Raw genomic sequence first — 23,212 nt, 5'->3', positions numbered from 1 at the left:
AGGGCAAGCGTAAGGAATTGCTTGTTCGTACGTTATAGTGGATTGAGAGAATGATTGCGCTTGGTTCACAGCACAAGGCGGGGAAGGAGAGACCGAAAGGAATGAAAATCGGTCTCAAATATTGACAAGCGTACTGAAACCCTGGGATATTACGGAAAATTACTCCGGTTGGGAAGTATCGTCGCTGCAAGCTTTTGCTGTGTCATTGTTGAGCCGTAGGACATTGTAGCACACGTTGAGAGCGTTTGAAAAGTTAATGTTTACGATGCTATTAAATACTGACTAAAGTGAAAAGCTACCATAAACTACTATTTAGTTAGTTGAAAAATATATTTGACCAAAAATGTACAGCTTGAACCATGTTTTAAGATGTATCCAAAAAGGTTTTACAAGTTGGTATAAAACTCCAATGTGTATTATTGAATCAGTTACCACCGGATACGCCAATTAATTGGTGCTGACATTTTCTCGCGCTTGTAAAATAAAATCATAACAATATTGTTAAAATTATCCACCCATCTCGCGGCAAACTTCTTTCCCGCCAGAATGCTCTATTAAAGCACCACAAGTGATGTCATTTTTCCAATTACTTCCCACTGGCAATCGGGAACGCAACTCAACTGACACAAAAAAAAATGGTTTAACAACTTCCTGTCTGATCACAAGTGCTAAGTGTAAGAAAGCAAAATCGCAACCAACAACTCTCGACGACATTGATTTTCGCAGTTGGTCCTGTATAGTGTGTGCGAAAAAGTTTTCGCGCGAAAGAACTCACGCGAGAGAGAAAACACGCTGTCGTGAAGTTGCTCGAGAGATGGGCTGGAAGCTATTATCGATGTTTACTTTGTAACCATTTGCTATCCATGCGGACCTTCCGGCAGGCCGGTTGGGAGTGACTGTCAACTGAGGAACAATGTACAGGATCTTCTGAAGCATCCTTTTGTCGATGCAATTATTGGTGGAAAAGATAAATAGCTCACAACAATTCTTTTCCGCTCCGTGATTGAGCCATCGGCAATGGTTTTGGAATTTAATGATTGCTTGAGCAATGTTTCTTAAATCGCTTGTTTGCGATTATTATCAGGATTCTGGAGAAATAACGTCTACATTTTATATTGCAATTAATTTTTTATGCAATGATAGTAATATCCGGATTTGCGAATTTCTTGTTCAGCTTTCTACATTTCTGTTTAAAATATTATAGAAAAAATCTTCAACTGTTCAAAGATTCAAACATTCACAGCATGCACTCCCAGACAGCACAAAAGAATAAATTACAATTTTACCACTCAAGCTAACAAATTCAAATCGCCCGGAACCGCGTTTCTCACCTGAAAGGTTTGTTACACAACAAGCATCCTATAAAGGTTTGCCTATCCGTAAACACTGAACGCCTTCGGTCAGCAGCTGAATAATAAACATTTCAACTTTATCAAGCTCAATTGTCAGATCTTGTGATTTGCATGCGTTCTTTTTTTCCATTACTATTTCTGAACCTTCGTCAAAAGCCGTCGACTACCGAAGTTGACTGTTGCCCGCCAGCAGCTGAGCCGTGGACTGTCAAAGTAAAACAAAAAACCATCCACCGCTCTCTGCTGCAGAGCCGAGTATTCAAATGAATGCTAAATTTCACCAGTTCCCGAAGGCAAGCTGACACGGTCACTGCTTCCATCATAAATCCACACCCACAGGAAGATCTACCACACTGTTCAAATTGCTTCTTGCAGTAGCTACTGAATCTTTTCCACGAGGAAAATACCCATACAGCGAACGGGAGAGTGATACGGAGAGAGAGAGAGAGAGCGGACAGGGAAACCAGACACTTGAGCGCCTCATTAAATTTACAAATTCATTGTGCGGTGCAAATTTATTCGAATCGCTCGAGAAATTTTCGGCAAAATCACCCCCACATCGTCGTGCCTTTTTTCCGATCGCGAAGAAAATCATATTTCTGTGAGTAAGTGACTACAATATTTTCCCCCCCAACTTAACTTTTCCAACACCCGGCATGTCATTTTCAAATTTCTTTTCAGGTTTTATTGATCGAAACTGCCTCTTCACAGCAAAAGCAGCAGAAATAACAAAAAAAAAAAAAAAAAAAAGGTTTACGCAAATCAACAACCCGCGCCCAGTGATGGCGTGTTGTCGAGGGAGGTGGTTCGCAAGGGAAACTTGATCATGAGGTCCGACTGTCGATGATGTTTAATGCTGATGGTGTTGTTTTGTGGTGGTTCATTGCGCTGGAAAACAGCGGGAGTGGATGGTGAAGCACAAAATTTGCATACCGACCAGGCGCCACTGTCAGAGTGGGTTTTTTTCGCTGGGAGCAAAGCATAAACAATGCTGAGATGAGGCACGCGTTAATGAAATGATATACATCATGCTGAGTGGGTCATAACGAATATAGATTAATTAAAGGGAATATTTTTACGGAAGTGATTAAAAACAGTGAATGAAATATCTGTCATTAGATCGATATTTTAAAGCTAATTTCGTTTTAAAAAACAGTGATAACACTCAATACCTTTTCCTTGTGCACTAGAGAGCACATAAAGGCTTCATCAGTTTGACACTCATCACCCTGAAGTTCATCATCTTATGATAAATGTGCGATCGATCTGTTTGTAACGACTTCAACAACTTCAAGATCGCTCCACATCAACTCCTTTTTCGCTATCGCAAAGCGCTATCCCGAGCGACAAATAAGGAGGACTCCTCAATGCCCAACCGAAGCGGAGCAGATCAGATCGCCCTGAGAAGGTGTGAGATGCTATTTCACCTCATACCCAACCCGTCGAATCGCGTCGGATGAAATGATGATGACGATAATTATGATTATGAACGATAATGATCGTACAATTCAATCATTCTTTTCGTTTCTTCTTCTCAGGTTTTTTTTTGCACACCTCCTTCCTGCGGTCTGGCAACATCTTCGTAAGTATGATTTTCGCTCGCATCCTCCTGCGATGGGGGAATTTGATCGAGTGCGCAAAGATTGACACAACCCACTCGAGATCTCGAGCGCGCGCGTACAAACACACACACCGCCGTCAAGGTAAATTATGATCATTGACTCACTCACCCAATCGGCTCAGGAAGGTATAATTTAGGATCACACTCAAATCTCTAAATATGGTGCGAATATACACGCCCTACGTTCCTGTGTGTCTTTGAAAGATTGTCATCGATCGAGCATCGATCGGATACGTTTTTTCCCCCTTTCCACCCCGGCCCTGGCAGTGCGCTATCTAGGTTCCAGTTTTGCTCGCACCGCATACATACCTGCAAAGATAGAAAGTGAGACAAAGAAAAGCAAAGGTCAATTGAAGTGTAAATTAATATGATCGATTAAGAAGCTAACGGGAGTTGGCCCGTGATTGATTATAGTTCATCCTTCCAGCTTCAGGGTGAAGATACCGACCCTGGCGGTATCGGAGTCACGCACGAGGTTTTTCAAACGAGCGTGTGGCAACTGACAGATCGTTAGCGCTTCGGTTGGATCGCGTGAGGGTGGTGTGGCTGTTGTCCGACCTCGTAGTGAACGGATTTGGCTCCTAAAGCCTCTAAATCATAGACTATTGTTAAAGGTTGATACGAACAAAACCACGACGAGGCTTCGGTTTGACCAAATTTCTACAAGGCCAATGCCACACGACCGCTCGGGGGTCCGCAGTTGAAAGTGACCTTTACAGTTTTCTAAAGCGGTCACTTTTTTGCAGCTTAGTGGCTTTTTTGGGTGTTGATATGACTCGCTCTATCGGTAAATGGGGGGAGAGAGAAAAAATCTGATCTTTACAGTTTCAGACATTTTATGTGATTTGTCAAGAAAATATCCCTAATAACTACATCCGAAGTCATGACGATTTCTCATTTTAAAAAGAAACATCCCATTTTTTTATTTACGCACTTTCGCTCTCGGCTTAACTGCTTTTATTGGGATGTTTAACTTGACTCCTTTACTTTCACTCCCTTTTTGTTACCCCCACTATCATCGTATGCGTAGGCTTGGAGAAGGCTTTTCAGATTGAACAACGTTTCCTTCAGTTCCAAGTATTTTTGGTCTGGGAACGGTTGAGCAAAGCTTTAACCTTTTTCCCTTTCTGTCCCCTTTCCGAACTCTCCCCTTTGGTCGAGTGGATTATTTTCCCCCCAAACGCACAACTAACTTTTGCATCGCATTTTCGTAGAATTACGTGCGGGTTTACTAGGACTGAGTACGGTGTGTGACTAGCTGTAACTAGACTGTAACTGGAAAATATAATCATCTCTTTGCCCCGCTTTCCTATTTTTGCAAAGTTCAAAAAGCAGCAGGAGTTTAAAAATACCCAGAAAACAACCCACCGCACCGGGGGGTGCGTTTTGCCACATCGTGAAGGACCCTTCTGGGGGGATCGTCTTCAGCTGTAGTTTCAGGAGGTTCCCAAAGGCAAAAAAAAAACAGGATCAACAGTGTGGCGTATCTTTTCATGCTGCACATGACACTTGTGTTTAACGTGCAGAAACGGGTGAAGGAAGTCACAAAGAAGGACTGCACAGCCCGAACACGATCCGGGGCTTGTGTCTCTGTGTCCTCTGAGTGACAGCGAAACGGAACCTCAAACCGCCAACCTCTCTCACGCTCTTTCTGTATTGCATGTGAGTTTCAAATTACCACTGCTCTGCTGGTGGCATTACTGATGGAGTTGTCCTCGAAAGGAGGTCTAGGATAAGGGAAAAAAAAAACACACACACACACACACACACACATTCACATACAAAGAGAATCCAGATCAGCCCAAGCTGATAGGTCGATGCGATGTCATGCACCGACCACCATCAGAAGGGATCGCGCCATATCTCGCCTCACGTTTAGTTTCGTTAAACTGGGAAAAAGCGTAACGATCCGTGCATGCAAATTATGTCCCCGTGGTGCACATCTCTCCACAAAGGCTCTCCATCAAGGAAGGAATGAGTGTATGGTATCAATTCCATGGATTGAGCAGGGGAAGAATAAAAAAAAGTGTCTCCTCCAGATTTGCCCAGGAACAGAGGTCGCCAGGATCAGTCAGACACGATGCAACACCGACCAAGGGTGTAATGTGTGTGTGTGTGTGTAATCGTATCCTTTTTTCTCTGCAAACAGGAGAGAAGGATTACACATTATGTCTACGACCACCCGCAGACACGCAGATGGGTGGCGAATGGGGCGCTTTAATGGAAAACGTTACAATATCTCCCCTACGTGTCTCTTTCCAACAATTCGTGGAATAATTTGTTGACCTTTCCCTGGAGCGTGTGTGCCATGTAGACGATTTTATCTAGTAGAAGAACGCGTACTTTAAACTTCGGTGGTTCGGTGGTTGCCGGGTGATAAAATTTCATCATTTCACGCAGCTTCGCTTGACCTACTTGCTTCGTGCCGTGCCCACAATCTCAACTAGAAATAAATCGTCCAGCAAGACACAGTGCTCTAACGAAAGAAAATTATAATTAAAATTTAAGATTTTTCATCAATTCTCTCTATGACGTTACTAAGTGTTGAGTAATATTTGAATCTTTCAAAACATCATAGATACTTGTCAACTTACTTTTCTAAACCTCATTCAATAAGCATATCCAACTGTCTCTATACGGACCATCATTCGACGAAGACCCACAAGGTGAGGAAGAGTGCAAAGCTTGGTAGGGAAATTTATGAACTCTTCACCGCTTGATGAAACAACAACATAAACACCCGAGCAGTGAGGTTTGCATGAGCAAAGAGACGCCCGGGACAAGATTTACGTCGGGATATAATTAAAGATAATACGGTGGTAGATAAGGAAGGGCACAGGCGGTAGGTTAGCCGAGTTCTAGCGCCTTAAGAACCCACCAGCACACGTCTAGAATGGGTTGCTCCTAATGAAAACCCCTTCAAAAGCCACAGACTACACAACCGTCAGCACCGGTCTGGTGTTTAATGGAGCGCGTGCAAGTGTGTGTCAGATTGCTCCCCATTTTGCATTTGATGGGACCATTTTGTAGCGCCACCGAATACACAAGCTAAGATCTGGAATTTAAGGTACTGTCAGACGTCAGGGGAGGGGTAAAATTGAGTTCACGTTTGCTGGAGATGGGCGTCAGCTTTCACTCGCTGTATCCCGGTCATCCAGAAATGGCGCAAGGAGATGCATCCAGGATATTCCCGCTTCCCGGGATGGCATTGGGAAAATGGAAGCTGGGATTTATACAAAGCCAAAAGCTACCACCTCAATTCACCAGAAAATAAAATAAAGAGCAGAAACAGATCCGGTGAAAGTAGATTACATTTCATTTTACCATTACGCGCAGTTGGTCACCACAAAACAAATAATAATAAAATAAAACCGGGCGGGAGTCAGAGTAAGTGGCGCCCGAATGGCGTAAGAAATTGCAATTTTTGTTTCAAATTTACTCTCCCTTCCACGGGTACAAAGGGGAAGGATTTAAATGGAACAAAACAAATTTTGGTGCTTGCATAAGTAAGAACTGCATAAATTTTCCTTCCATTTCGTCACGCGGAACTCAATGCAGTAAGTTATTTGCAAAATCAATTTCCGAGCCGCACTTCAATTGCTTCGTTTGCTGAAGTTTGCAGCTTTTTCCTCTAGATGGCGTTACCCGTGATGGCATTCGGTAACCGATCGGTGTAATTATGCATAAAATCTGCTAAGACTGATCCTTCCATCGCGCACCAAGCACGAAGCAAGGAAAGATGAAACTAATGGACTAATGCGGTTCGCCTAAACCTCTTCTCCCGCTGCGAGGGAGGGAGAGAGAGCGAGAGTCCGTGGGTCATTCGATATCGTGGACGGTCAAATCCTAATTGTGAGCCGGTGCTTTATCAGCCCCGGAAGGTGCACGAAACAGCGACCGTATGCTTTACACGCTTCATTAGCATGTTTGAATATATTGTTCTCCATTGCCTAGCAGCAGGAGCGCTAGGCCGGCGCCAGATCGCGGAGGCCGGATCCATAGTGTGGTGGCCGGAGCCGGAGAGAATTATGGAAACGCTTCGAAATTTGCATTTATAATGCAAATCGGCACTCGAGAGCGCCGTAATCCATCAATCCAAGGAACTTTATGGTGCGAACCTTCAGCCGCGCACCTGAAGGGGAGAGAGTTACTGGAGAAGTAATTTGATCACTTTCCTTGCCCGTTGTTTCGCGGCATAGCTCCATGTCCATTCCGTTTCCACGGACGTGATGCGAAAGTTTAGTCGTCATATCCTTTTGCAGACATTTGGTTGGTTCGAGGCATACACAGTCGACCTTCTCCGCGTGAAAGGCTTGGCGAGGACCACATTCGAACATCTTCATGCCCTCATCTCCGATACTTCGTGGCCCACGCCTCGTTTATTTTGCGCACAATTGAAAGTGAATGTGGCGTACAGTGTGTGTTGCGTAGGATTGGAAAATGGAGCACTGTAAGTGGAGTTCCAGCCGGTAATGTAGGTTAGGAAGTGTGTTGAAATGGGTTCATACCTTTGATAAGTGACATATTGAATGCCCACCACATAATCACAAATGCAGTTCCATTCCGGTGTCCATTTTGAAGGACACCGTGAAAGAATGGTTTCAATGCACCGACAGACACATTAGTCTCTGGAGCCTTCCAACGTCCTCTCCCCGTATAATGGGGGTGAATAGAATATTTCATTGAGTGATTTATATTTGTCATCGACTCTGCACAACGCTTTATTGTTACCAGAATCGATCCGTTCTAGTCATTTGGATAGGGCGGCGATCAATTCTACTCCAGTCCCCATTCGTTATCATACTCCAACTCAGGCCCCACTTCCTTCGATGCAAAGTCCCCGATGACTCAATTAGCCCGATGGTGACTCAACTGCGCTTTGCACTGGAAAAGCGCGAGCGCGCGTACCTTACTGTCATCGTGTGTCGGCTGGACGACAATCAATTATGCGATTGAATTACTTGCACCCAAATAGCTAACTGACCGGACCGGGACTCTACTGACCAAGCACTTCAATTAGATAGCAAAAAGAAAAAAAAGTTGGAAAACCCCAGGTTTGGGCGGCCAAACACGGCAAATGTCCGTTCGAAATGTGACGAATGGAGGTGTTTTATTGTTGTGCGAGTAGGGCGCCTAGGTGCAGGCGCATTGCATCATAGTGAATGTGTTTGTGAGTGAGTGTTTTGGGAATTAAGTGTCAATAGATTCTTTGGCAAATTTATTGCATTTGAATAATTCAATGGAGTGTGGGGAAATGGATTAAAAGTGGAGGAACGAAATGGGGGATAAAACATCAAACACAACTCCATATCGGTTCAGACAAGTTTTGCATATAAGTTTAACAATATTTTTCTTTTTTATGTTAGTTTCCTTCATGACTTGGTTCAATGTTTCTGTTCAAGTGCTTATTTTTTTATATATTTTTTTGATTGATTGTAATATTTTGTCAATATTTTTCAACGCTTTTAACTGTAAAATTTGCTTGTGTTTATTCTTCTTTAACTTTGAAACAAAACAATTTGTTCTTTGCAGAACTGAAGTACAAATAAATTTTATGGAGCGATTTATGACCCTAAAAAGCTTCTTAATCTACACGAGCGCAACTAGAGCTGTAATCCATTGCCACAATTAATTAAACAACCATAAAGATACTTAAATTATTATGGTACATTCCAAAGAAAAAAGAAACACTTCAAAACGATTAACAAGCCAGCATTATTACCAAACCTGATCACCAGTTATGGTGCTAAAACATGCCAACAAAATGATGTAAGTGAATAAACAAGTTTTCACATTGGAATTCCGTACACTATACAGCGAAGGCAAACAAAATCTTAAGGAACATGGCGTCACCACCATGGCTGGGTGCAAAATAAAACCCAAAACCGGAACAAAATACGGCATTCAACCTATCAGAAATGCTTGAAACTTTACGATACCATAAGCATTGCATTTACTAGGATTTTTTCTCAGCGTTTTTTTATCATTACCGTTTAACGCGAGGGCAGGGAAAGATTATGAGTGACCGCAAACGCGTTGAATAACGGACCGGTATTCTTGGTGGTAGTGTTCGCTAGCTTCGGAACCACCTTCATATTCTTTTGCTCGCCGCAGCACTGGAGTAGGTGATCGCGTGCCTTATGGCAGCGTGAGTGCTGATATCAGTGAGAGCTAGCCTGTTGCTTGCTGCCTACTGTTGACGATCATAAAGCCTACTTAGCATGGGATCAATCAAAAGGATTTAATTAAACACTCACACGGCGGGGTGGTGGTGTGAAATCAGCTGCCACACTTTGCATGCATTTTTGCCATGACCCAACCCCATTTCTTACCTGTAAACCACGGGATTGTGGTGAGACTGGGAGCTTTAGTTTGCATGTCGCACGATTAATCCACCAGCGTATGGTCAGCCCATCATGCGATTGAGTGAATAAGGCACGGCGTAAATGGGTCCGGTTTCGGGTTGTTTCCCCCACTTGAGCATTATCGCGGCCAAAGCATACCCGCACACAAGAAAGGCGTGTGCTGCTGATCCAAAAACTGCATTCCGATCGGTGTCAAAAAAAAAAAATGCTACATAGTCTCAACCCAAATCAGTGTGAAGCAAAAGCAAAATCATGTCGCCCAAATCACGGACTCTCGCGTGTTGTTTTTTGGGTGGCTCTTGTCCAACAGAGTTCATACTTTGAAAGCGAAAGTTGCTCCATCCGGAAAGCTAAAGGGCCAACAACAATAACACGAGAGTTTGGGGAGATGGACGTGCCCTTCGGCGTATTATATGCACCGGCTGAAGCATAAATTTGTTTCATGCCTACCTAGCAGCGACGGTGTGCGCATTGTTGATCGCATTTTTGTTGCACTGCACCTCAAGTCGCCTCAGCTTGTCCTGTGTGGTGGGTGAATGATGCGAAATAATTTCATAACCTACGCCAATAAATCACATCCTTCTCCTCCTGCTCCTCCTTCTTTTTACCCCTTTCCTCCACGGAATCACACACAACCCATTCTGGATGGTTTCGGGGGCAAACAGGGCGAAGAGAAATAGAAACAAAATGTGTACACAAAATTTACATCAGAACTTATTGCAATTATTAACGAAAAGGAAAGTGTGCAGCATGTGTCTGTGCACAGCATCCCATTAAAAACCCACTCAACACATTCCGGAACGGTTTTCACCGCACGGGAAGAACAAGGACGTACGTGCGTTACACTGCAGTCTTGCACTCTCTCGCGCACTTCGCCCGTTCAGCAAAAACCTTGACATATTTATTGAATTATTCATCCAATTACGGAAATAAAAGGGACGCGAAGGCAGGAATAAAAAATGGCGAATCATTATTTTTGATCATTGTTGAGCGGAGTGCATAAAAAACGGGAAGTAAGCGTAGATACACATGCACGAGGTAGCATAGCGATGTATGTACCTTATGTTTCGTCAAGTTAATTGAATTCGAAAACAATGCGGCAACAGGATACACTCTGTAGCATATCAAAATTTGGGATAAATTTTCGATGACAACAATTTATTTAAAAAAAAGGTAATTAATTGTATGTTTTTGTTTCTAAAAGAACAATGTTATTTCTAATAACAGCCAACAGCATTCTATCTAAACAAAAAATGTTATTGTTAATTTAGTTTTCTTATGTTCAGGGGTCTTTTATAGAATGTTCTTCATTTCTATATTGTTATTTCTCTTGTAGAAGATTGTTTCATACAATAAAATAAAAATAAACATGACTTGGTATTTGCATTAACGTGTATTTTACTAAACAAAACAGTTTTAAATTAATATAAGCACACAGATGTACAGTTTTCAGAAAACCAATCAAAATTATCATTGAAGCATTTGCAGCTGGGAAATTATTATGAGCTAGCAAGAAAAAATATTCTTTCTTAAGCTTCATTTTCATCTTCATTAGATCAGAATTTCTGAAAAAGAAAGCTTTAACTCCTTTTCCTGCCAGTAATTGTTACAAAAATCATACAATATTCTCAAGAAACGATGGCAACAATTTCACACTCAACCATGTTCGCCCAACGCTCTGTTACAACGCTTCCTGTGTACAACGGATAATGTAGGCATGTGTGCTTAATGCTCACGCTGCATAATACTTTAAACATCCCGGGTTCTCTACCATTGATGCCTCTTCTAGGCGCTCGTCGTAGTAACGAAGTCCTTCAACGAAGCTTTTACTTTACAATCCATCCGGTTTCACTGCACGTTTGTGTGTGTGTGTTGTTTCCGTAGTTCTTGAAAATCTCATCCCTTTTTACCGAAAAAAAGCTCTTCCCCCAAAACTCGTTAGATCCCTCGTTGCTATGGATACTCTCCCTCTCGATGGAGCATCTCACAGCATCAAGGCAAGAGTATTATTGTTGAGCGCTGTGCGTATCCCTCCCCGATAGCATGCAGGCTCATCGGTTCGCTTACGTTGTGATTTAAATGTTTGACTTTCAAAAGTATACACCGTACCGCTTCCGAGAAAAACTCAATCAATCGATATACGATACTACCCTTACCCGGGGTCGTTCCAGGATGCCTCTCCAAATGGTTCATTTTTGGCTTCTTGGATGTGTGTTGTCACATCGAACCGAACGGAAATGGAGACTGACGATGTGCGGAAATTAGGAACTAGGCACATACGTCCTGCGCATCGCCTGGAGCAACGGAAACAGGAACAGTCTGGGGCTTTTTTTTTCTCGTGGGGAGAACAAAATTTTTGGGGACGTGTTTTTGAAAAGTTTCTGCGAAAACACCGCAAACCATCCGCTGCAATTTCCTATTTTTGTGCTGGTGTTGTTCTCGTTGGTGTGGAGTGATTGTTGTTTTTTTTTGAACACAAACAAAAACTCTCATACCAAACCAAATGTAGGGGATGGCAGGAAAGCATGATCGATGACGTTTAAATAAGAATGGAAATTGCAGGGGGAGCGATGAAGTACGCCTAGCAGGGAAAGCATGTTTGTGCGAAAATCGATTTTATCGAAATAAGAAAACTTGTGCTTTTGGGAGAATTTTTAATATTTTACTCATGCTTATGATGAATTTGGTAGGACAAATTTAATAATTTTAAATCAGGTATCTTATTCAATCAAAACAAGTGTATCTACTTAGCAATATTTCTTACTTTTGAAGTTCTTCATAAATTTGAAATCAAATTAGGAATCAGAAACATAAAACCCGATGATCTAGACACCGTTTAGCCAACTCCAAATGGCTCCAATCGGTACCTTTTTTTCTACCACGCAGGTGTCGATGTACCTTCAGTAGCAGACACCTCGCAACAGACCCATATATGGTGCCGTTGAAGCTCAATCCGTGCTACCGTGTTCCCATCTTTTGCTGAACCACCACACTAATTGTGTCCTCTTGGAAGCTTTACGAAATACAAACGGAGGAATAAAACACTGTCTGTGTGCGCCCAGGTTCGACAGTTCGAGTGCATCGGGGCAAGATCTCCTAATCAGCGTTACAGGCGCAATGGCGCGTTCCATGTTGGGTTGGAGCGTCCGCGTGGTCACCGATGTCGAGAAGCGTGAGTAACGAGCATCTGCATTCATTTGCAACCTTCCAAATCCCTCGGGATCGTAGGGGAGCGGATAGAGGTTTTTAGGAGGGAAAGATTCTTCTCATGCAACAATCTAGCCAACCGAGGGCCATTGACCATTTCTCTTGGTTCTGCTTGAACGAAACAAATCTCAGAAACGTGTGTGCATTGGCAACCACCATTGACGCCATCATTGATACTGCCAATGTCCGTGTCTCTGAGTGTATGTGTACAGTTGAGATAGCCCGCTGGGCTAAGCAGTTCAAGACATTTGCAGGGCGACAAAGAAGAACACACACACCAAATGGACATTCAATGCTCCTCCAGACATCCTTCTTCCAACGCGACAAGATATATCTCCGAGGGTAGTGTGTCTAGTTACAGCCGTACTACCAAGCATCTATTAAAGCCCTTTTTCTTTCCCGAAGGCACCCCAAAGATCCAACAGATTCATAGCAAAACAGAGGCATGACCGTTCCATGCGACGTGTCATCATCTGTGCGCGAGACACGAAAATGCACATTGATAATCGGTGAATTCTTATCTGCGATCCAACTTCACGGCTCGGGCGCACCAAAGTTGGGACACGACTGGACTGGACTGGACTGGAAGCTAGGCTAGTGTGTAAACGCCAATTTAACGATGGTGCAAGATGGCGACAACGATGGTGACGACGACCAGGAGATGACATTGAACTACCATGGCCACACGACAGAGGAAACCCCCGTAGCGTGTCATGAGCTTTGGAAGGAAATCTTCACTGGTCTTCTTCACGGTCACAACAGTTCTCGCTCGCAAGGTATTCCACTGTAAATGGAAGAGACTGCCAGAGGCTTACGCTTCGTAATGGTCTTTTATTTCTATTTGCCACAAGAATCTTTTCCCTTACAGGTTTTATTCTACAATTCTTAGCACCGCCAGATGTCCACACCTAGCAGGTAAGCTACTCCCGGGCTGTGTTCTATCCTTTAGGTTACGTTTCGGGCTGTGATCGGAATAATTGCAAAACAATGTACAACGCACGCACACACGTTGGTGTGTTTGGGTCGAGAGGGGGGTGCCAAAGAAGCTAGATAAGCCTATATCGCTAATGAAGTTTGGCAAGCCACTGCTACCGTGCATTCTGCAGCTGCATCGGCATTAATTATGTAGAAGTACGAGGTGCAGTACGAGTCAAACGAATTAAACGGGAGCTTAAACATGCACTAATGGAGGATCTTTTGGAACTAAGTATGTGGAGCTCATTAATTAGAAAAGAGTTTCGTGATGTAGAATTCATAAATAAACTAAGACAGGAAATGAAAAACTGTGATTTGCTCTCAAAACAAACCTTCAAAGTATCCTATAACATGGATCTTTCGAGGAATCTTAAATCAAAATGCTCATTTTCATAGCAGTCTTGTGTTAATCTTTTTAGGACCAGATTTCATGTCCTCAGGGACTGGACGAATTCTCCTTTCGCTGGATTTCGGTCGCACGCGACCGGCATTGTTGATGTCCTGCTCTTCGACGGACATATTTCATCGTTCGTTCAGCAGGACACTAACTTTCCCCCTCTGGGCAACTCTGCCGAAATCATTTTCAGCTTTCCTCAACTTTGCCAAAATTTGCCAACAGCACATTTTCAACCCAGTACGAGGGCTCTATTTGCTTAGCGCTGCTACTGACACTATCAATCACTGCTCATCTTGTCCTTCCCCCTCTAACTCCATCATCGGGAGAACAAAGCTTCGGGCATGGAAAATGTCGAAAAGCGGACCCTCCTTCCTCCGATTGGTGCCCCCCTGGAGCCTTTGGGTTTTTATTATTTTAAGATGAACCACCAGCTTAAGATGTGGAAAGATGAGGATGGAGCTTACGCCATCCAAACCAAAACGAACCATAAAGCACCGGTTGGCGTCATAAAATTTAATGCAAATCGTACTCTTCTGGCTTACCCAGCGAGCGCCGAAAGGAAATTAAGAAGTTGTTTCAGCTAAACTACCGCACCAAATGATGACGATGGTGCCAAAGAGTGCTGTGGCAAGAGATCCTTCGTTGCTGCTACTGCAGTTTGGCAGTTTTGTAACCCCGAGACTAGAACGACTCGGGTCGGTCGGTACGAAATTGGTCATTAAAGTGTTGTCAAGATGTTGTTTGATTTACAGCAACTCGGTTCCCTTCTCCTACTGGCTTGTCCTTTTCCCGCCCGCTTCAAGAGATGGGGCCACACAGATAATTGATGCGCAGCAGCACCATGTGGTCCGTCGTTCGTGTGTCGCGCTACTACTTCGGCCGGCAACGAAACTTGCACAACCGGAAATCCTGTCAACAATGTGGAAAATTCTGTGGTTTACAAGATGACTTCAGAAGGGATCCTTTCGTTGGGTGATGAATCAATGGATTCGCTCATGAATAAATTTACGGCGCGGTCAACCGTAATGTAATATGAATGGTGCAAATGGAGTCTTTTTGAGCATTTGATGATTCGAAACACTCTCGGAAATGAATGATGACCGAACAGTGAAACGTTGGTGCAATAATTAAGAAGTTTCATTTGATATGTGACATGCTTATAAAACGGATGTTAAGGGAGAAAATGATCAAAAATTTGTGCGGAAGAATTAAGATCATTGTAAGTGGAAGTTTTGTTTATTTTTGAGGAAGGCGTCAATTTTTTTTTTACAAATTTGCTTTTGGACTGCAGGTGTTCGAATTTTTTAAAATTTTATCCACAATCAGTAAGATGCTGTTTACACAAAGTTGTTGTGATCCGGCAGTAATGTGATCAAATCCCATTTAGATCGTAATGAAATGAAAGTTATAAACGGCAGGTCAGAAAAAATGTGTTGAGGTTTTTGAGTACTGAGGAAGAACTTTAATCCTGGAAAGGATATTCAAACCAAGTTACTCCTTGACTCCATGAAGTACTTTAACTCTCTATAAATCAACATCGTATTAATCAAAGCAGGCTCCCGTTTTTACGAACATCAGTTTATCCGTGTTTGTTTATAGCAAACATGAATGGTTCCAAATCTAAACCATCCAAAACGTCCGATGTGAGTTCAAAACAGTTTTTCACCAGCATATTAGTGCTACGTTTCCATTCTTCAACCTCTTTTCAGTCTCTAACAGCCGAAAAACTGCAGCGAATCATCAAAAACGTACGAAATGCGTCCAAAGTTCTCACCTCACCCGCTGACACCTACGATGGGTGTCACAAAAAGTTTGACAGTGACGCTGATAGCTGGTACTCGAACACAGCCCAATTAAAAATATCCCACCGAAAGCTGACGGCACATGAGATTGATGATTTAATGAAAAGGCTCCCAACGACGGCTCAGCCACCTTCCGGTGCTTCTCCCCATCCACCATCGTCATCCACTTCTTCGGACAGTGAAAAGCAACAGGTGGAGCAGCAGGAAGCGACCGAACCATCCACTACAGAGGATCAACTGCTGAATGCTGCAGAATCGGATATTTCTTTTACCACAGAACATTCAGCGTTCGAACTCTCTGCTGACGTAGAGGACAATTTGGCATATTCCGGTGAATCGTTGCTGTCCTTCAACGACGACGATCGGCAAACCTACGCTCAATCACATTCCTTCTCCTACTCAGGACTGCCTGCAGCAAATAGGGCCGCTTCGGTGACATTATTCGCTTTCCAAGCGATTGAACTAACTGCGTCGGAAGAGTGCGACGAAAGTTATGGCGAAACTTCACGATCCGACGTCGATAGGCCAATTATGCAAGTTAAAGTGCGTCCCCTGGCAGCGTCACATTCCATCCGGTGCAGCCTGCAACAGCAGCAGCAGCAGCAGCAGCAGCAACAACAATCTGACGATGAGTCGCCGCTGATTGATTTCCGACAAATTGAGCGTAACACAAAGGCGAGTTGGAGGAGAAGCAAGCAGCGATAAATAGCCGGGTAGCTCGGGAGAAAAGGGGACAGCAACAGAAACTTTGTTGCATTAAAGAGTGCAACTTTAAACGATTGTCGGCTTCGAGCGATTTTTCTTTGGATTGAAAAGTTTCGATATTAGTAGATATTAAATTTTTATTTCATAAAAGGTTTGATAAATATTTGGAAATTGTTAAATTCTTAGAACAAAAAAACTTCCTCTTTTCCTTATCCTTCAGAGGTATTTTTATTGTTTTGTAATTTATTGTTTTTTTTTGTGTTCAGTTATCTATTTTTGTGTATCATAATTTTATCACTTTTTTCTGAACTTTATTTATTTATTTTAAAGTAATTTTTAGATGCAAATATTTTATGACTAGTTTGACTTTTTTGTTTTCTCGTCGTTTTGTCCTTTTAATTGATAAGTCAAAAAGCTATTCGTATTGTCTCTAGTCTGATCTTCAAATGTCCTGCTCTGAAGAGTAGCAATGTCATAATCCAACACCAGAGCGTACAAACGTAATTTATTGCATTATGTCAAACCCATATTGTTCTTGTGCAATTCAAGTGAATTACTAGACGGGAGCACATCTATCCATCCGACACTGAATGCAGGTAATCCCCCTTCACCGAGTGAAAGGACAGTTGATCTTCTCTCGGATGGAACACTCTAACCACAAATTCGCTGCATCGCGCTGTTTGCCGCGTTATATGCCGCTTTCGGGACATTGCTCCCACACCGAATGAATGATTCGTACCAAAAATGCCTCGGGGGTACGCACGTTACCATCATCGCATACAATCCGGATCCGCCAACGTGCACATCCATAAACACATCCATCAGATCGTTTTAGTGCGTGCGGTCACGTGATTGAAAGTCGTCTTCTGGATGCCGCTGGACTGGATCGTTCGAAGCAAGAGGCATCGGCAGTATCTGTGGTCAGGAGGCTGCCACCGCGGGATTTGACGAATTTGTTCAGGGAAGTGCGAGCATAATGCACACGTGTACTTCGCTCGTGCTCCAGCAAATGCCTCCCCCTCTTGGGGTATGGTGTATCCCAGGGCAGCCATACCCAGTTGTTGCACGGACACGGATCCATACTACAATATATGCATTATTATTATAACACTTTATGTGGTTGAGCTCGGCCGCAGAGAAGATGGTAATTTAAAAGTCGTCTTCGGTTTCGAAAGGGCCTGGCGGGGCTCAACGGACCAGCGAAGAGGTTATGTAAGGGAAGATGATGTTATATGGCTATTGTTGAGGCTACCGTTACAGTGTTGTTTTATTGTTTCCTTTGCGAACATTGGTTCGGATGGGTTGTGAATAAAAAACATGGGCCACAGCCGATGATGCGCGAATTGAAGATGTACCGAAACCGGGAATCACGCCATTCAAGAAGTCGCTCTCGATGTGTGTGAAGGATGGTCATACCTTCGCGCAAGCATAGTTCTATTACATTACTGGAGTGTATGTGAGAAGATGGTGCAAGAGAGAGGAGGGTGTATTTTGTGAACGGTTATAAAACATGAGCTTGAAAATATGTTTCTTTAGGCCCTTGAGAAGTTGTTTCTCATGTGTAGAAAATTAATTTTATGCAAAAGGGTAGGTTGATGTATGCGTAACATTCAATTGATGGACGTCTTTCATGCCAATAAATGCATCTTCAGCTGGTCATTTCAACTGGTTCGGTACTTTCTATGAAAGATATTCCATAGTTTATAGGTTATACTAATGATATAACAAAACATCGACTGGGTGTTGAAGAACAATATGGACACTTGTATCGGAAAATAAATGTTTAATAATACGTTTGTTACATTAAGGGCGCTTGTGCCCTTAGTAAGAAAAGAACGAAAGAAAAGTTTAGAGACAGGATAATAATAAAACAAAAAGCAACAGAGCTAAAATAAATAAAACTAAAGACAGAGAAAGTCCATGATAATGAAGAAGCAAATATGAGCATTAACCACGTAAAAAAAAATGAGCAAGCGAAGGAAGTATATTATTAAATTATAATTATACCCAGAACTAAAAGAGAAAAATAAACAGCTCATTACAGCGAAAGAACCAGCGAACATCACTAAGTAAACGGCGCACACAATGATGCTAACTGCATCGAAAAAAAAAAAAAGAGAAGAAAACAACGCCCTGCCCCACGAGATTAGTTCATTTGCTCTTGCAGAGCTATTTTCTGCAGCTCTACAATGTGCAGTGTAACGATGCCCTTTTCTTCCTGTAACCCAAGGGTGTCCCTTTCTTTCAGGGTGGAGCAATCTAACAAACCCAGTTGGTAGAAAGGAGCGTGCGGTTAAGGTTGACTGTGGCAGAGAACTAGGGTTCTTAAAATTTCAAAAGCCTTTTTCCTTCAAACATACTCACTCACCCATAGGTCTGGTGCTTTTCTGCGACCTTATCATCGCAGCAGTTCATAGAGTTCATATTTGAAATTAATGGTTTCTACCGCTCCAGCCTTTCTCGTTCTTTCTCACCCAGTCCTTCTTGACACTCTTAAGGACACAAAACAATACACTCCACACAACAAGACGCGCCCTGTAGCCCCACCATCAGTGTACAACAGCTGCACACGTGCAGCAAAACTCTCCGTCCCGGAATATGCTAGACTTTTCCACGTTCTTTTCATCATAGCAAAAGGCCCATAACCCATAAGCCCATTGGGTTTGATAGTTTGCGAAAAACCAAGCAGACACAGTAAGAAAAAGTGGAGTAAAAAACAAAAGCTCTCCGAACCGATCATAACCCTGGCTAACAAGCTACGACCCATTTACAGATGACGTTTGGTGATGGCCTTTTCAACGGTTGCTCACGATTTTTCATTTCCCCCCGTTTCTCGGTGTGTGTGTGTGTGCCGTGAGCGCTCCGGAATATGAGACACCTTCTACTGTGAGGGGTTTTTGGGACGGTGGGACGGCCACCAGCCTATAGCTAGCAAGTACATGTGAGCATTAAGCGCTCGCGACGCAGTGCACACTATTCGCGGGAAAACAAAAACACACAACACAAACTCCGTGCGCTTACAATCTTGCACGAGCCATTATAGAAGCTAAAGGGAGACACCTGTGGGTGGTCGGTTACGGAACAGGGGTGTTGGGAAGCTGAGCAGCACACATTGAGCACTCTTGAGATTCTTGAACAGACCTCGCCTCGACAGACGATCGACACTTACATATTCCATTCGGGCTGTCCCTAAGTGTTTAAGGGAGTCCATCATAAATGGGGTGAAATATGGAATGGGGCAAGGGTTCCTCAACACACAAAAAAAAAAAAAACCCATTCGTCCCCCTTCTTCCCATCCTCAGAAGAAGGCTAATAATCAGAGCAAAATGCAAATAAATTCGAAAATTTCTTCTTTCTCTCACGCGCACCCGACCGTTTCGGCAACCCTTCCGGAGGTTCCGTTTTTCTCGTTGAGCATTTTCTCGACATCAGTGGTGGTGTGTGCATGCAGGAAGTTCGTGATTTTCCCCCACACGCCCTACCGGTGGGTGCCCCACCATCCACCATCCTTCGGGAGTCATTTTTCTGCACAACCATCAATGTGGTTTATTTTTATTTCATGCTAAATAAATATCACTGCCAGCGACAGCAGCGAACAGAGAACTCCTAACGGAAACCACGACGACAACGACACATCGCAGCAGTTCCTTCCTCTGTCGAGGTCACGCCACACTGGGAATGGCATTCCAGCAGGGCTGGGGAAAGGATAGTGACCCAGTGGGAAAGCGAGCTGTCAATGAGCCTGCCAACGTGCCGAAGTAAATGTTCATGGGATGCAAAATTCCATCTTTTCATACATTTTGTTGTTGTTGCCTCATTCGAGCATGCTGTTTCGATGATTCGAAAGCCGATCTGATCCACTTCCCGTCCCGTCAGGGGAGTGGACACGATGTGAAAGTGAACCACGTGAGCGTGTGTGTGTGTGTGTGATTTGGAGGAAACGTGGGTCACTATTCTTCACGACATAACCCACCGGTAAAAGCATGGGTTTTGTCTGTTTGAAATACATTGATTTGGTAGAATTTGCCTGTCAAAGTAAATCAACTTGTTGAAAAGATGTGTAAGTGGCCCTTGCATAGAGTCTTCGTTAAATGCAACAAATTCATGTATAAAAAAAGCTTGTTTCCCTAAGGTTTTATTAGTTTGGCTCTTTCTTTGCCATTGTCTTGAAGAGCAGACAATTTGGCTCTTCTTAATTGCTACAAATACTTTCAATATTTCCTTGGACGAATTTTACAAAAAAAAAAAATGATAATAATGGAGGTTTCTCTACAAAGGCGAGCTCTATAAAGAATTTCTACATGATTGAATTAGCGTCAAGCGATCAAGACCGTTTGACGGTTCTGCACCAATTCTACACAATTAGGTTCTCGACAGGGCAAACCATTTCCAGGATATGGTTCATATCTCTTGTAAGATATGAAAATCCATAAGGAAGTCTCAGATCCAGGAGTTCCCGAAAGTCAGGGTATCAACACTTACGTCTTGTCTTGTCTCATCATTTTGTTTGAATGTTCAGAGAAGAACTAATACTAAATTGAGCGTGCTTTGACTGGCTTTCATGACTTCTTTGCTGGATAGATAGAAGGAGGCATGATTCGATATAAGTTGCTTTTGTGTTACCACCTCAACATCCAGTTCAACGAGCGTATGATATCTTTATCCGAAATGGCTTCCATTGGAGATCTAAGATCTGTATTTGAACAGAAAAAGACCACAACTTTTAAAAATGATCCTTTATAAACAGATTCGTTTGTTTGTTTTCGGATTTCTCTCGACTGTCGACGACTGATTTACCATTGAATTATAAAATTTTGGAAGGAAAAGCATATTCCTGGCAAGGATACAGTCTAGTGCATGGCAGTGAAGAACAGTAAGCTTGATTGCTTTTCTATTTCACTTCACATCGACCTACTCATTGCTCCGACAAATTTACAAAACGAAAGCTTTTTCCAAACATTTCCCACCGAGCAAGCTAAAAGAAAACATTCATTAGAATCCCTATGCACGTTACACTGCCACACCAGCAACACTCTCGGGGGCTGTTTTTGTGCAAGGAAAGCGTTTATGCTTTTATGCATGCGTTTTCATTTTCTTCTTTCCACCGCCAGCCACTAGTTTCATTACCATTGCAGTCGTCAGAGCAGCGCTAGTTATGTTTTTTGTGTAGTGTTGTCCGCTTTCGGTGCAAATATCACTCAACCTATTTTTCTCCAGCATGTCCCGGAGATACGCGGATGTTGCATTCACTCTTCGCGTTTTTCGTTTGCTCCTTTCCCTCATCAAAACTGCACGTGACTGAGGCCAGCCTGGCTGGCTGGCCGGCCATCCGCACATATGTGTCAGTGTTTCGTTTCCATTCGGATCGGGTCCCGTCTAATTGAAGTTGATGTGCCGTATGTAAAGCAGTGAACCCGGGGAGACGTTAATTGCTCGGGTTTCCCTCTGCAGAGCGCGTTCCCGCTGTTAGGATGTTGGGGAAATTAAAAATAAATACTCGCCATACAACCCTGGATAGGTGGGGTGGTACATTCCGGGAGGGTTTGGAAGAGAGACGGTTCGGACGGACAGAAATAAACCCGCTAACCCGCTTTTACGCTGGACCCGGTAGTGGTAGACACCGTGACGCGATGGGTTAAGCAAAGTGACGGAACGCATTGCCATTTGGACAGTTAGACAGACGGCCAGACAGATATGCGCGTTGCTTCCACTGGGTGCTGTTCCGCATCTGTCACAATGCGTTACCGCGACTTGGATGCCCGTGAAGGTCTGTTGTAGTCTTGCGTTTCTTTTCAAAAAACGAATATTTCGGAACTTTATTGATGGAAGCGTCCCGTTTGGAAGTCGAGCCAGAGCAATTATTGGCCAGCCCCAGCGCATTGCCCTTCCAAAACAGAAACTCATCCTTGGGATGTCGGCGATTCATCCCGGGAACAGATCACAACAACCCAGGTTTGGTTGTTTTTATTTCTTTGGCCTCATTTTTGCTTCAGTTCCCAGCAGAGGAATCCGCCGGTTCGAAAGTGAGGAACACAGTGTAGGAAAAATGTCGAATGTCAAAGTCAAACGCGGCAAACGATTTAACAGACGAATGGTTCACTGCCACCACTTCCCAGGCATCCCAGGCTGATCGATTTGAAGTGGGTAACCACCTCGAAGATCGTTGCTCTGTCTGAAATGCATTGCAACTGTCAACGGATGAATGGTTGGACAGATGCAAAACTTGGCGACGAGTGTAATTTTCGTGACATTGAGAATCAGCAGACTGTTGGTAGTTGGGTCTGGTCAACGGGTTATGCTTTGTAATAATGGAAAAAGGTCAAGTGAAAGTTAAACTATATGCAGTTTGGACTGATATTGCTGTAGCAAGAAAGATAGTGTTACAAATTAAATTGTACATTTGTAATACTTTAAAATTGTTTTAAATACTACAACTAGCAGGTAGACAATACTTAGCTGTACATCTTGCTGATAACACTGATCCCACAACTCTACTACTATAAGAGATCGACTATATAAATATTCCAAACTATTTACATAGATATCTCTAGATCGCTCCTCGTCTGTTATGAAATACAAAGTAGATGCAAACCTTTGGATTTATGCCTGCTCTTTGAGCCAGTTGTTTCACAGGCCGATTGCATCTGTTAGAAAAACCAAATCGGAAGAACTTTATGATCTCAAGACTGCTGCATGAAAATGCCACAACACGATGATTCTCCATTTTACCCTCCCCGATCAGAAGCTGGCATACAAAAATGGCAAAACTCCAGTAAAAACATTTCATG

The 23,212-nt window shown here is 43.1% G+C and overlaps 4 protein-coding genes across 5 annotated transcripts in view; 3 read left to right on the top strand and 1 right to left on the bottom strand.

The window, feature by feature from the left end:
* The window catches only part of LOC126567999 (sodium-dependent nutrient amino acid transporter 1-like), a 322,406-nt gene that overhangs the window by 44,962 nt on the left and 254,232 nt on the right, over positions 1-23,212 (bottom strand). The gene's annotated exons all lie outside the window — the stretch shown is intronic.
* The window catches only part of LOC126568014 (protein CBFA2T3), a 416,394-nt gene that overhangs the window by 161,217 nt on the left and 231,965 nt on the right, over positions 1-23,212 (top strand). The window lies entirely within an intron of this gene.
* Positions 1-23,212, top strand: part of LOC126568156 (large neutral amino acids transporter small subunit 2) — a 148,384-nt gene that overhangs the window by 13,840 nt on the left and 111,332 nt on the right. The gene's annotated exons all lie outside the window — the stretch shown is intronic.
* LOC126567686 (uncharacterized) lies at positions 13,165-16,424 on the top strand. Its single transcript, XM_050223903.1, has 4 exons — positions 13,165-13,331; positions 13,414-13,460; positions 15,496-15,560; positions 15,627-16,424. The coding sequence occupies exons 1-4, from the start codon at positions 13,165-13,167 to the stop codon at positions 16,422-16,424; spliced, it is 1,077 nt and encodes a 358-aa protein (XP_050079860.1).

This window comes from Anopheles maculipalpis, chromosome 2RL (genome assembly GCF_943734695.1).
Source record: "Anopheles maculipalpis chromosome 2RL, idAnoMacuDA_375_x, whole genome shotgun sequence".
Lineage (NCBI taxonomy): Eukaryota > Metazoa > Arthropoda > Insecta > Diptera > Culicidae > Anopheles > Anopheles maculipalpis.
This window is presented reverse-complemented; position numbering and strand designations above follow the sequence as displayed.

Excerpts from the sequence above, each read along its gene's own strand:
- LOC126567686 (XM_050223903.1), top strand. The coding sequence starts at position 13,165 with ATGGTGCAAGATGGCGACAACGATGGTGACGACGACCAGGAGATGACA. Across the intron at positions 13,461-15,495 it reads CAGATGTCCACACCTAGCAG|TTTATCCGTGTTTGTTTATA; the intron begins GTAAGCTACTCC and ends TACGAACATCAG. Across the intron at positions 15,561-15,626 it reads AACCATCCAAAACGTCCGAT|TCTCTAACAGCCGAAAAACT; the intron begins GTGAGTTCAAAA and ends ACCTCTTTTCAG.